At 36.5% G+C, this 15,133-nt stretch overlaps 1 protein-coding gene across 1 annotated transcript in view; it reads left to right on the top strand.

Annotated features, from left to right (window-relative positions):
- EPHX4 (epoxide hydrolase 4) overlaps positions 1-14,128 on the top strand; it is a 32,150-nt gene extending 18,022 nt beyond the window's left edge. Inside the window, exons 6-7 of the mRNA XM_061119986.1 lie at positions 1,239-1,387; positions 13,671-14,128. Coding sequence (XP_060975969.1) covers positions 1,239-1,387; positions 13,671-13,902 — 381 coding nt within the window. The 3' untranslated portion in view covers positions 13,903-14,128. The remainder of the gene's footprint in view (positions 1-1,238; positions 1,388-13,670) is intronic.
- The last annotated feature ends 1,005 nt before the right edge of the window (positions 14,129-15,133 follow it).

The following is a 15,133-nucleotide window of genomic DNA, read 5'->3' as shown; positions in this document are numbered from 1 at the left end:
TCACAAAAGATAACATACTATTAATATAAACACTATTTTCCACCCTTGCTTTATTTTGCCACTTAACAATATATCCTGCAGGTGACTCCATCATCAGCATAGAGAGTGTCTCCATCTTTTCTTAGAGTCCTAAAAACACTAATATGCCATTGTGTGGCTATGCCATAGTTTATTCAACCACCGCTACCTCACCCACTGATAAACATTTGTTTCCATTCTTTTTCTGTCACAAATAATGTTGCAACGAATCACCTCCTGCACGTGTCATTTAATATTTTTGCAAGCATGTTTTGGGGTTGAGGGTCTAATTTTAAACAAGAATCCCAAATAGCCAGTGGGAATCTGCTGTATGGGAATCTCCTTGTAGGACTCAGGGAACTCAAACCAGTGCTCTGTGACAAACTAGGACAGTGGGATGAGGTGGGACGTGGGGGGAGGTTCAAGAGGTAGCAGACATACGTATACCTACGGCTGATTCATGTTTTTATATGGCGGAAACCAACACACTATTGTAAAGCAATTATTCTCCAATTAAAAATAAATTTTTTAAAAAAGAATCCCAATAATTCTGATTCAGCTAGTTAAGAGACACAATTTGAGAAATACCGGTATAGAGATTTCAGATTGTAGGGGGGACCCATTTGTAAGTCATGATATAAGTTTTGCAATTCAGTAAAGTGACTTGCAATTTGAATTCTTAAATATAAAGTAGAACAGAATTGAAGATATCACTACATGCTGTAATAAGAGTTATTTCTTTAAACTTTTGTTTTAGAAATATATATGTAGATCTATAAACTGGATCATGATGTAAAATGTGTTTGTTACTCTAGGCTGTGGTCAAAAAGAAGTTCAAATGGGGTGGTGATAGATTCGTTGTCAGTAAACAGACAAACAGTTGTTAGCTGGAATATTAGGGAAGGCTTTAGGATAGAGATAGTACTTAGCTCAGCAGAATGTGAATAGACACCAAGAAGACAGGATACTTTTCATAAAGGTGAAGTGTGGAAAAAAAAGGTGAAGTGTGCATGGGGGACTAAAGGGAAGAATATCAAAAAATAAAGCCAGGTCGGCAGAAATGTATAAAATGTGCTTGTAAACAATGAGGTCTCCAGCCTGGCTAGAGCAGAAGTTGGGAGCAATCACTGTACACTGACCATCATTCTCTTTCAAAAGCCAAATATTTAGTTATTGTTAAGTAGCTGTAAAGTCTTAATTATTCTTTTCTCACTTACCAGGCTTTGAAACATCTGTTTACTAGTCATAGCACTGGCATTGGAAGAAAAGGATGTCGACTAACAACAGAAGATCTTGAAGCTTATATTTATGTTTTTTCTCAGCCTGGAGCATTAAGCGGTCCAATTAACCATTACCGAAATATCTTCAGGTCAGTATAATTTGTTCTTTTTAGTTAAACAAAATATTCATTCCATACAGAGTCAATGTTCGATTTTTAAGATTAAGTTCACCGTTTATCCAAATACTCAAATTATATTGGTTTTTATACGTTGCATAATCTTTTTTAATAGAAAATTAAACATACGGAAAAGTAAAGAAAATAATACAGTAGATCTCCCATGTAGGTGTAACTTGTTTTATCCATAACTCCATCCACTTCTGTCCCTTTGGATTTTGAATAGATGTATATTTTTAGTTATATTTTTAAATAATCATTTAAACATAAATGATTTTGAACATAAAGACTTTGAAAGAAAGGGATGAGAATGGAAGAAATAATGTTTGAATGAGGACGTTAAGGATGAGTTTGGTATTGACTGGATAAAGTTTGGGGTAGGGAGACTGGCATTCCAGAAAAAGGAAACAGCCTCTTCCAAGGCTGTGCAGGAAGATGGAAGGCTATGGTTTTAAGGAACAAAGTGGCAGATAGAGCACAGAAAGTGAGGATGCAAAGGAGAGAGGGAATGAGAATGAGTCCGAGAGGTAGGCAGCAGCTGGTTAAGCAGAGCCAAGCAGACCATATTAAGAGCCATGAATGTGAAGCCAGTGAATGAGAGTTTCAAGCAGAAAAATGATCCAATTTGTATTTGGATATATTCACTCAATATGGAGAATGTGTTGAAAGAATGAATGTGGCAAAACTTCAGAAATCCAGGCTAAAGAAGATGGCAGCTTGAACTATTCTGAAAGCAGTAGAGATGGGGAGAGTGGGTAGATGTAAGACATATTTAAGAGATAAGTTGACACAGTTGGTAATGGGTTGGATGGAGAACTGAGAAGAAGAGAGATGTCAAAGATGACTCCCGAATCCCTGCCATGAACAACTCTACGAATAGTCAGGCCAATCACTGAGACAGAAAGTACTAGAAGAGAACTCATTTTGAGGTCATAAATTATATTGACCTTGCTGCTGCTGCTGCTGCTAAGTCGCTTCAGTTGTGTCTGACTCTATGCGACCCCATAAACAGCAGCCCACCAGGCTTCCCCGTCCCTGGGATTCTCCAGGCAAGAACACTGGAGTGGGTTCCCATTTCCTTCTCCAGTGCATGAAAGTGAAAAGTGAAAGTGAAGTCACTCAGTCGTGTCCAACTCTTAGCGACCCCATGGACTGCAGCCTACCAGGCTCCTCCGTCCATGGGATTTTCCAGGCAAGAGTACTGGAGTGGGGTGCCATTGCCTTCTCTGTTATTGACCTTAGACTAGTTGAGTTTGAAATGATGCCTTAGATTATTCAAATAGTCAGTAGGATATGAGAGTCTGGAACTCATAGGAGAGAATCTGGGGTGAGGATATGTGATATCTTGGAGTCACTAACAGATAAATGAGGCTTTTGTTTCAGAAGATACTGTCTAGAGAGAAAATATAGTGTGAAAGATAAGACACGGAAATTTGTTTGAGTTTGGACTCTACATAGGAGAAAAAAGATTCTCTTTGAATATTAGCAGCCACAGACTGCCTTAAAAATGTTTAGGGGTTTGAATTTATGCTACTTCCATAATACTAGAATTCTTAGGAGAAAAAATTATATTTTAACATCATCATAGGCTGGTAACATTCCCTAGGAAACATGCAGAAACAAAGACAGAATCTCTCTGGAAGATAGACCTCAATTCAGACTCACAATATCCCCACAGATAAGGTCCACTGAAGATGAGTTGATAATCCAAATTATAAAAAATACCTACCCACCAATAGTGAGTCAGAACACAATTGCAGCAGAACTCATAAAAATTTCAAATAATAGAAGTAATAAAGACTGTAAAGTAAGTTTAAATTGTTAAGTATATGAAAGAATAAAAACATAATTAAAGAATAAGAAAAATATCATGAGAGGGTGGAAAGGGCTGGAAAAGAACCAAAAGAACTTCTAGAAATGAAAAGTATGTTACTGAAGTCTTAAAGTCCCTAAGTAAGTTAAATAGCCCGTCAGACAAGCTAAAGAGGATTATGAATTGGAAGGTAGATCTAAAAAGAATTACCTAGAATGTAACTTAGAGAAATAAAATACAAAAGACAGGTTATATTTGACATGTACAACAGAATTATAAATCATATAGATAGATAAATGATAGGTAGACATATAAAGTTGGAAATCACTCACATAAAATATATATGTAATAATTTGTTTTCTAGTAAAATAAAATAATAGAAATAGAATGCATTATTTCCAAACCAGTAGAAAGGGACTAGAAAACTATCAATTCAAAAGAAGGCAGGAAAGGAAAAAAAGGAAGCAAAGCAGGGTAAATAGAAAGCACAAAATAAGATGTTAAAAATAATTCAGTATGTCAATAAACACAATAAATATTGATGTGTTACACCTACCAGTTAAAAACCAAAATGTCAGAATGGATTGAGACACAATTAAATCACAAGGACACAAGAAGGTTGAAAGTAAGAGGATGGAAAAAAGTTGTAGCAGGTGTTACTTTCAATGAAACAAAATCTCTCAAATTCTTTGAATGTGGAATCCATGAGACTATATGAATGAAAAGAGAGGTAAATCCACATCTTTTTTGACTAACAACAATAGCAAAATGTACAAGTATAAAAATATATGTGTATTTTTTGCAAAATAGAGATGTTGATTTAAAAGGTACTTGTGTTAGTCACTCAGTCGTGTCCTGGACTCTCTTCGCTCCCATGGACTGAAGCCCACCAGGCTCCTATCTCCATGGAATTCTCCGTGCAAGAATACTCGGGTGGGCTGCCATTCCCTTCTTCAGGGAAACTTCTCGACCCATGGATCCAACCCAGGTTTCCTGCGTTGCAGATAGATTCTTTACCATCTGAGTCACCCAGAAAGTTCCAAAAGGTACTTGTAGGTAATAATTTATCAAGCAAGGCAGACATTGCAAAGGCTACAGGTTACATTTTATAGGATATAGCAACATTGTCTGAAGTTCATGTTTTGTCATTTGCTTTTCACAAATAACTTTTAAGAGAGTTATTATGAGAGAAAAATAGAACAACACATTTTCACACAAGTCTAAATTTTGAACAGGGGATAAGAATGCTGGTTTTAACATGTTCTCAATTTATCCCTTTATCAGAGGGATAGCTTTGTGATGCAAAACAGTATGTTTTAAGTAGCTAAAAAGAAAGAGGGAAAATATTCTCATCTTTTTGAGATTCTTTTACTAACGATTGATCATTCACTAGGAGGACTTGCATTCCCAAGAGTAAGCTCTAGAATCCTGTTAATTAGCTTGGAGAGAAAAAACAAAACAAAATGGAGGCCTGTGAAGTTCAAAACTCACAGTTTTACATAAAGGCAAAAGATAATTTTAAACTAGATTGTTGTAGGCTAGTGTTGTGTTAGTTGCTTAGTCGTGTCAGACTCTTATACGACTCCATGGACTGTAGCCTGCCAGGCTCCTTTGTCCATGGAATTCTCCAGGCAACAATACTGGAGTGGTTTGCTGTTCCCTTCTCTAGGGTACCTTCCCGACCCAGGGATGGAACTCAGGTCTCCTGCGTTGCAGGCAGATTCTTTACTATCTAAGCCACCAGAGAAGCCCCTGCTGCAGGTTAAATCTAGCTCAAACCTTCTGAAAGCTCAACTGACCCTTGACTCCTTTTACATACAGTAATCAAGGTCAAGTACATCATTAAAAACAAGGTATACAAATATAATGACTACAAATAAAGTATAGTACATTATACTCAGATATGAAAGTCACCCTAAGGTCTCCCCAGGACCATACTTCCATCCAAGGACACTCCAAAATTTGGATGCAAGGAATCATAATGAACTTGGAATTAGACTAGTTATAGGAATAGCCTGCAAGAAGACTTTTGAAAGTCTAAACTCGTAACAAAGCAAAATTTGACAGACTTGAAAAAAATGGGAAATCCACAGTTACTATTGGAGATTTTCATCCACCTCTCTCAGAAGCTGATCAATCAAGCAGAAAATTAATAAGGATATATATTTAAACAATCCAATTAACATCTTTAATGTGATGATCAACTCTAGAATCCTGCACCCAACAATTAGAAAATACACAATATTTTTAAGCACATATCATATTTATAAGGAGTGATTTTTACATACTGGACCATAAAGCAAGCCTTAACCAAAGGATCAATATCACATAGATTGTGTTCTCTGAACACAGTGTGGTGGGAAATTGACAGCAACAAACTTTTAGAAAACTCAATACAGTCAGAAAAATCTCAAACTTCTGTATTACTTGTGGATCAAAAAAATCATATCAGAAACTGGTAAAAACAGAAAAAAGTATTACAGCCTGTAGACAGTTAAAACAATGCTTAGAAAGAAATATATTTATGGTTTTTCTTGCTTATATTAAGAAGAGAAGATTTAAAACCAGGGAGCTAAGATTTCAACTCAAGATATTTGGAAAAGAACAACATGTAAACAAAAGTAAATTAGAAGGAAAATAAAATTAGGTAAAAAGCAGAAATTAATACAATAAAATAACAAAGACAGAATAGAGAGAATCAACAAAAGCAGATTTTTTCAACACTATTAATATAGATAAACTTTTGACAAGATTGGCTTAAAAAAGGCATGAACGAACTATATCAGGAAAGAGAAAATAGATCTAAGTACAAACAACAGATATTAAAATATAAAATTTATGTTAATAAATTTGAGAATCTTGACAACATGGGTAGTTTTTAGGGAAAGCTTAACACACAAAACTGACTCATGAAGAACTAGAAAACCTGAATAGATATACACATTAAAGAAATTGGGTTATTAATTTAAGCATATCTACAAACTACATATACATACACACCCATACAAATAGGCCTATGTGGTTTTACACATAAATTCTACCTCAGAAAGTCCCACTCTTAAAAAAAATTATTTATTTATTTTTGATTACACTGGGTCTTTGTTGCTGTGATGCCTTTCTGTGGTTGCAGCGAGCGGGGCCTTCTCTTGGTTGCAGAGCGCGGGCTGCTCATTGTGGTCACTTCTCTTGTCACGGAGCACGCATGGGCTCTAGAGTACCAGGGCTTCAGCAGTTGCAGCTCACAGGCCTCATAGGTGTGCTTCAGCAGTTGTGGCTTATGGGCTTCAGGGTATGAGCTCAGAAGTTGTGGTGCATGGCCTAGTTACTCCACGGCATGTGAGATCTTCCTGGATCAGAGGTCAAACCCCTGTCTCCTGCATTGGCAGACAGATTCTTTACCAATGAGCCAACAGGGAAGCCCCAGAAAATCCCACTCTTAAATAGACTCGACTCTTTCAGACATTATAAAAAGAAGGTATATACTTCAGTTCATTTTCTCAGGTTGGTATAACTTCTGTAACAAAACAAGACAAGGATTGTATAACACAGGAAATTAGATCAAATTGTGTTGTAAATATAGATCCATAAATTCAAAATAAAATACTATCAAACAGAATCTAGCATGCATTAACAATTAAACCTAACAGCATTAAAACCCATTAACTTACCACATTAACAGATTAAAGGGAAAAATAAGATCATCTAGGTAAATTAAGAGAAAGCGTTTATTAAAATCCAACACATCTTCTATCTACTTTGTAGACTAGAAACAGGATAGAAGGTGGACCTCAGCTAAACCTGAATTGCCTGAAGGGGTATTTCTGGGGGAAAGATATTTGCTTTACTCAGCTGTCCAAGAGAAAAATCAGGGGTTTGTACTGGAGCATTGGCAGGCATATAAAAATATATTCCGGGAATCAGGGCCAAGAGGATCAAAAACCTCCTCTAAAAGGGCAAAATGCTTTGTGGTACTGTTCACAACTGTATTTTCATGGGAAACTGGGGGACCTGAGAAGTCCTAGTTCTGTCTAAGAGAATAATACATTATTTCCTGCTTTATAAAATCATCTTTATAAGTTTTCTTCTCATTTGCCATTAAACTTGATATTCTCTATGTCTATTAGTGTCTTTCTGTTAATCATGTTAGGCTTCCCTTGTGGCTCAGATGGTAGAAGAATCTGCCTTCAATGCAGGAGACCAGGGTTTGATCCCTGGGTCAGGAAGATATCCTGGAGAAGGAAATGGCAACCCACTCCAGTATTCTTGCCTGGAGAATTCCATGGACAGAGGAATTCTGTTAATCATATTATGGTTCCATTATGACAACAATGCAGAAGGTACTTCTGTCTACCAGAAACCTGTAGTAAACATCATACCTTGTGATGAAACACTGAAAACATTCCCTTGAAAAATAAAGACTAAAGATAAACTTGTCTGCTATAACTGCTTCTCTTCTCTTCACCACTGTATTGAAAGTCTTAGCTAGCACATTAAAAAAAAAAAAACTGAAGAAGTTTATGTATAGATAATGTAGTTATATGGGCTTCCCTGGGGGCACTGGTGGTAAAGAACCCACCTGCCAATGCAGGAGACATAAGAGATGCTGGTTCAATCCCTGGGTCAGGAAGATCCCTGGAGAAGGGAATGACAACCCACTCCAGTTTTCTTGCCTGGAAAATCCCATGGACAGAGGAGCCTGGCATGGGGTTGCAAGGAGTTAGACACGACTAAAGCGACTTAGCACACACACACACACAAAATGTAGTAATATGGGCTTCTCAGGATGGCACTAGTGGTAAAGAATCTGCTGGCCAGTGCAGGAGATATTAGAGACACAGGTTTGATACCTGGGTAGGGAAGATCCCCTCAAGTAGGAAATGGCAACCCACTTCAGTATTCTTGCCTGGGAAATCCCATACACAGAGGAGTCTGGTGAGCTACAGTCCATAGAGTTGCAAAGCATTGGACATGACCGAGCAACTGAACAGGCAGGCACGCAATGTAGTTATATATTTAGAGAAAGGGAAAATCTACAGAAAAAAATTACTAGAACAAAAACAGTTCAGCAAAGTTGGTATACATAAGGTTACTATACAAAAGTTACAATCTTATAAACCAACAACAGTTATAAAACATTTAAAAAATAGATATACCTACAATAGCAACAAAAATATTAGGTATAAAGGAATGACTCTAACAAAAAATGACCTTTATGGATTATCAAAATGTATTGGAAGCAATAAAGAATATGAGCTAGGGGCCTTGTCTATTTACTAACCCATAGAGAAGTATTTTAATGTTTTAACATTGATACAGACTTGCTGATGTAAACTACTGAAAATAACACTCGTTTATCATCTTCACAAGTGAAAAACTTCAATATCATAACATTGTTGATTTTTCCCAAATTAATCTATAAACAATAAAATTTCAGTCAAAACTGTCAGAAGGTTTTTCATGAAACATAACAAGCTGATTTTAAAATTTGTATGGGGGAGCACAAGGCTGAGACAATTTTAAAGACTTCCATTTTAAAGAAAAGAATAGGTAGGTAACTAAACCTGTCAGGAGGCTAGGTAAAGAATCCACCTGCAGTGTGGGAGACCTGGATTCGATCCCTGGGTTGGGAAGATTCCCTGGAGGAGGGCATGGCAACCCATGCCCTGGAGAATCCCCAGGGACAGAGGAGCCTGGCGGGCTCCAGTCCAAGGAGTCACAGAGTCTGACATGACTGAGCGACTCAGCACAGCACAGCACAACCCTGTCAGATCTTAAAACTTACAGTGAGGCTAGAAACTAAACAGGATATGGTGTTGACTCTGGGACAAAGTGACTAATGGAGCAGAGAAGAAAGCCCCCTAATGGGACCGCATACATGGGAACTTGGTATGACAGAGAGCATTTAAAACAAGTGGTGACATGGAATATTACTCAGCCGTTAAAAAGAATTCATTTGAACCAGTCCTAATGAGATGGATGAAACTGGAGCCCATTATACAGAGTGAAGTAAGCCAGAAAGATAAAGACCAATACAGCATACTAACACATATATATGGAATTTAGAAAGATGGTAATGATAACCCTATATGCAAAACAGAAAAAGAGGCACAGATGTACAGAACAGACTTTTGGACTCTGTGGGAGAAGGCGAGGGTGGGATGTTTCAAGAGAACAGCATGTATATTATCTATAGTGAAACAGATCACCAGCCCAGGTGGGATGCATGAGACAAGTGCTCGGGCCTGGTGCACTGGGAAGACCCAGAGGAATCGGGTGGAGAGGGAGGTGGGAGGGGGGATCGGGATGGGGAATACATGTAACTCCATGGCTGATTCATGTCAATGTATGACAAAACCCACTGCAATGTTGTGAAGTAATTAGCCTCCAACTAATAAAAATAAATGAAAAAAAAATAAAATAAAAATTTAAAAACAAAAAAATAAATAAATAAAACAAGTGGTGAAAATATTCAATGCATTTTCTTGGAATAATTGAATATCCATATAGAATAAAATGAAATTAGATCTCTATCTTTTACCAAGCAAAAGATAAATCTTAGGGAAATAAAAAATCTAAATATGATAAGCAGACTTTCAAATGTCTAGAAGATGATATAAGAGAAAACTTTCATGACCTCAACTAGGAAAATTTTTTCAAATAAGACACAAACAGTTCAGCATATGGAAACTGATGATTTTGACCATACTAGAATTTAAAACATCTGTATATATTTTTTTAAACATCTGTATATTAAAAATATCATAAAATGATGAGACAGCCTCAGATAGGGAGAAGTTATTTGCAACGCACAATTAATCATGAATTAATATTATCTAGAGTTTATAAAGAATGTCTCCAAATCAATAAGGAAAAGACAACCCAATCAAAAATGAGTAAAGGATATGAAATGGCAATTTGCAGAAAAGGGATCTAGGGGCTTCTCTGGTGGCTCAGTGGTAAAGAATCTGCCTGCCAATGCAGGAGACACAGGTTCAATCCCTGGTCCCAGAAGACCCCACATGCCTTGGAGCAACTAAGCCCATGTACCACAGCTGTTGAGCCTGTGCTCTAGAGCCCGGGAACCACAACTACGGAGCCCACTGCTGCAACTACTGAAGCCCATGTGCCCTAAAGAGCCCATGCTCTTCCACAAGAGATGTCACCACAATGAGATGTCCTAACACTGCAAAGAAGAGTAGCCCCCGCTCACTGCAACTAGAGAGAAGCCTGCGTAGCAACAAAGACCCAGCACAGCCAAAAATAATTTTTTTTTTTTAAAAAGGGATCTGTCAGTAACATGAAAGATGCTCCACCTTAGTAGTGGGACATAGGTTTTACTGCTTGCAATAAAGACCTAAAGTAACAGTGGCATTAAAAACGTTAATAGTCTAAGGCTGATATGGTGGCTATATTGTGTGCAGTCATCAAAGCTGTTAGGTCACTCTTTGGTCAGAGATCTCGGTCTTTCTATTTTGTTATTCTGCCATCCCTCATATATTGTCCTTATCTGTGTGGTTCAAGATGGTTTAACAACACATCTGCATTTCAGTGAGTGGAAAGTGAGAAAGGGAAGGGGCAGGCATATTGGACACAACTTAGATGATGCCCAAATCATTTCTCATAAACCACATACCCTCACCTTGCTGCAAGAACCCTGGGAAACATAGTCAGTCTTCATTCTGGATGGTCCTTTGTCCAGCTAATAATTGGATTTTCTATCACTGTGGTAGAAGGGAAGAAGTTTGGGAAGTAGTCTCTACCATAACAGGTAAACAAAGTATCTTAAACTCATTTGATTGGAAAAAAAATTTAAACTTTTGAGAACAAGTGTTGGCAATGATATGATACAAAGCAAATCCTTATATGCTGAGGGTGGAGCATATGGTCAGTTTGGAAAACAACTTGATAATATCAAGTAATATTGATGATGTGCATATTCTCTGAGGTGGCAAGTCCATTTGGGGGTATACTGAAAGAAAACTCTCCCACTTGGGCACAAGTGGATGGTTACAAGAATGAGCTCAGTATTATTTAAATTATCAAAATAATTGGAAGTTTTAAAATGTCCAAGAAGAGAATGAATCAGTTGTGATCCATTGTATATGTAGTCATACAATAGAATTGTATACAACAGTGAAAGTAAATGAAGTAGAACTACATGTATCAAAAAAGAAAAAGAACTACATGTATCATCAATAGATAAATATTAAAAATATAATCTTAAGGCACAGAAGCAATTTGTGAAAGGATATCTGCAATCTGACACTAATAAAGTTTTAAAAATACAAGGCACCTCTATGTACTGTTTATAGAAATACATATGCTGTATTTGGGGGGACCTGACAAATAGCATCCCTTTTTCCTGCCCAGTTTCTTAACCAGTTGAGAAATCACATAGGAGTTAGCAGGTGAAAACCAAAATATGAACTTCATGACCCATAAAGGATAGATTGAAGACTGTGGCCTTCATATTAAATGAGACTTGAAATGGTCTTGATAACTGTTCCCAGTCTAGACTTTACAGCAGTTCACCTATGGGAAAATTTGAAGGGCAAACTCAAATCTCCTCAGCCCCTCAGTCCATCGGCTCCCTCGACTCTGATAAGAGAGGGAAGGAAAAAGAGAGTAAATCTCACCTCAGGACATATTATTTTATATACTCTCTTTAGTCCAGAACCCTTAATCAACAACCACCACTCAGCAGCCAGGGATGGGGCAAGGATCAAGGAGGGTTTAAGGAAAATCTCTCCTAAAGGAAACTAAAAAAATGAATGAGAAGTATCCTAACACTTATAACCGTCTCATGGGGATGGTAAGAACCAAATTTGACCTAGTTATTATTCCTAAGCCCTGTCTAACTCCCCAGGGACTGTAGCCCTCCCTGTTCTTCTGTCCATTTACCTATTCACAAAGAATTTAATTTTTAGGAGCATTACAACCAGATGATGGCCACTTGCATGGAGTCAAAAGTTAAATCTTTGGTGGACATATGTGATATCCTGCACATTCCAGTAGCATCCTATCAACCCCAAATAGACACACATTAGGGCTTTTCTATAACTAGTGAAAATATAATCCAGTGTTGGAGAGTGTCTAGTTAGATGTTCATTCTCATTCTTAGTTAACAGGGGTGAAATTAAGACCATCCCACCTTTCTGAAAAACAGCTTAGCAGAAGATGTCAAAAGCTTTAGAAATATGGAATTCCACTTCTAGGACTCTGTCCTAAAGAAGTTATCTGAGATGCCAACAAAGAGTTGGGCATAAAATGCTCATTGTAGCATGTAGCTTCATGTAAAACACCCTCCTCTTCTTTTAAGTGACGCTATAATCTAAATATTCAATTATACAGGAAGAGTCAAACCATTTATGGGTTATTATGCCATAAAGTCATGTTTTACAATTATTTTTGAAAAACCTTGTGAAATAAGAAAGTTATAATTTAGTATAGAATTTTTATATATATATTGTGTATAAACTGTATATTTTCTGTACTTATGATTTCAACTATATACATAGAAAATGACCATCTTTTAAATGATGCAATTATGCATGATTTTATTCTTTATATTTTTCTGTATTTAAGAAAATATATAATAAAAGCTTTATATTTTAAAAAGAATCTCCTTGAAAAATATAGTATCATGTAATATTAAAGCTCATTCCATATATATTTTCCGTCTTTTCAGTTCTAATTTTCACATAAAATGCATTAGATTATCCAACAAACAATTAAAATATATTTAAACAGTAACACTGTTTAAAAGCTCCCTTTTATCACACCATTCAGAAATTCTGGTTTCCTTTTAAAGCAAATTATCCTTCAAGTGATGAATTTCATATTTAATTTATAGCCTTCATTATCAATTTTGCCATCCTCATCCAATTAAAACTTTTATCGGGCCCTTTGCTAAATAGACCTTTAAATTTTTTATGATACGGATTGATTGCCTAATGCAGTGTTTCTCAGTCATTTATTTGTTTATTATCTTTCTTTGAGGCATACAGGCTTCACTCTAGTTATAGCACAGGCTCAGTATTAGCAGCATATAGGCTTATTTGCCCTGTGGCATATGGGATCCTAGTTCCCCGAACAGGGATCAAACCCACGTTCCTTGCTTTGGAAGGTAGACTGCTAATCATTGGAACACCAGGGAAGTCCCCTCAACCATTTTTTGTCATTACCTCCCTTCAGAGCCTTTTTAGACATTTTTTCATAATTTCCCCCACCCCACAAAATTTTAATATCTGTTTATGTACTATGTGTATATTCATGGCTTATATCTAAAAAGTGTAAATTTTTCACTCTCCCAGGAACTAATTTTCACCCTTTTGGTGGTGATAACTGCCTTCCTTAAAAATATGTGGCCTAAAGAAACATTTTGGGAAAATGTTATTTTAACTCTTACACTGAGTCTCAAGTCCACATGTTTTGTTTTTATAGCTGCCTGCCTCTCAAACATCACATGGTGATCACTCCAACACTACTACTGTGGGGAGAGAAAGACGCATTTATGGACGTTGAGATGGCTGAAGTCACAAAGATTTATGTTAAAAACTATTTCAGGCTGACTATTTTGTCAGAAACCAGTCATTGGCTCCAACAAGAACAACCTGACATAGTGAACAAATTGATATGGACATTTCTAAAAGAAGAAACACGAAGAAAAGATTGACTTTTTCTATGAGGAATCTATAATGGAATCTCCAAATAATTTTTAAAAATTGTTCATCAACTTCTTTAAGCTTCATTAGGAAAAAATTGTTTTAATATGCTTTATGATAAATAAGTATCCTGACAAATGATATTGAAAAAAATCTGAGAATGTGTGAACTTGTAGTATAATGTTGATTTTCTTCTGTTGTATTTTGCACAGAAAAGCATTTGCCTTAAAATGTATACACTTGGACAAAAAGGAAGTTGGAGAAAGTGGCTCAGTTTTGGGTTTTTTTGCATTCTTTACCTTGTTAATATATGGTGCCTTTTACAAATGTATATTAAAGATTAGTTGTGCCATATTAAAAGGCAAACGTGCAATGGTATAAATTTTTATTTTATTGTTCAAAAGTTCTTTTTACTATTTTTTAACCATTAAAAAATTCTGTTATCAAATATCTTGGATTTAGAGTATATTTATTAGTTTGAAAGCAAATATGACAAGGTGAATATGCTTCTTAAAATAGGCCATAAATACTACTTACACTGGGAAGATTAACAAGAGAGGATATGAAGATTCTTATATTTACATACATAATTATTATTAAACATTATAGGGAAGCAAGTCCATTAAATTATTTGCCTTAATTCTCTAGTTAAATGGGTGAGAGATTTAGGAAAAGGATCAAAATGTCCTTTTGCCCCATTTAAAGCAAGAAGAAATGAATACTATACTTTCTATGTGCACTAGAATCTCAGCTCCACAGGGCAGAGACTTTTGTTTCATTAACTGACACAATATCCAGCATCTAAAATAAGAGCCTGATTCTTTGTGTGACTCAAATATTTGCTAAATAAATAAAAATTATCTGATACACTGTTAGGCACTGTGGGGGAAATATGAAAGAAACATAATATTGATCTTTCCCTTAAGAAGTATACACAGAATGCATGTGTGCATGCTAAGTTGCTTTAGTCATGTCTGACTCTTTGTGACCCTATGGACTGTGGCCCGCCAGGCTCCTCTGTCCATGGGACTCTCCAAGCAAGAATACTGGAGTGGACTGCCATGCCCTCCTTCAGGGGATCTCCTTGACCCAGGAATCAAACTTGCGTCTCTTATGTTTCCTGCATTGGCAGGTGGGTTCTTTACCACTAGTACCACATGGGAATGCAGTTAAATTAAACAAGGGTTCAAAAGAGTAATGAACATTACAAATAAGAGTGGGAAAGGAATTCCCTGGTCCAGT

This window comes from Dama dama, chromosome 20 (genome assembly GCF_033118175.1).
Source record: "Dama dama isolate Ldn47 chromosome 20, ASM3311817v1, whole genome shotgun sequence".
In the NCBI taxonomy this organism is placed as follows: Eukaryota; Metazoa; Chordata; class Mammalia; order Artiodactyla; family Cervidae; genus Dama; species Dama dama.
The sequence above is the reverse complement of the archived record's forward strand: the minus strand, read 5'-3'. Positions and strand labels throughout refer to the sequence as shown.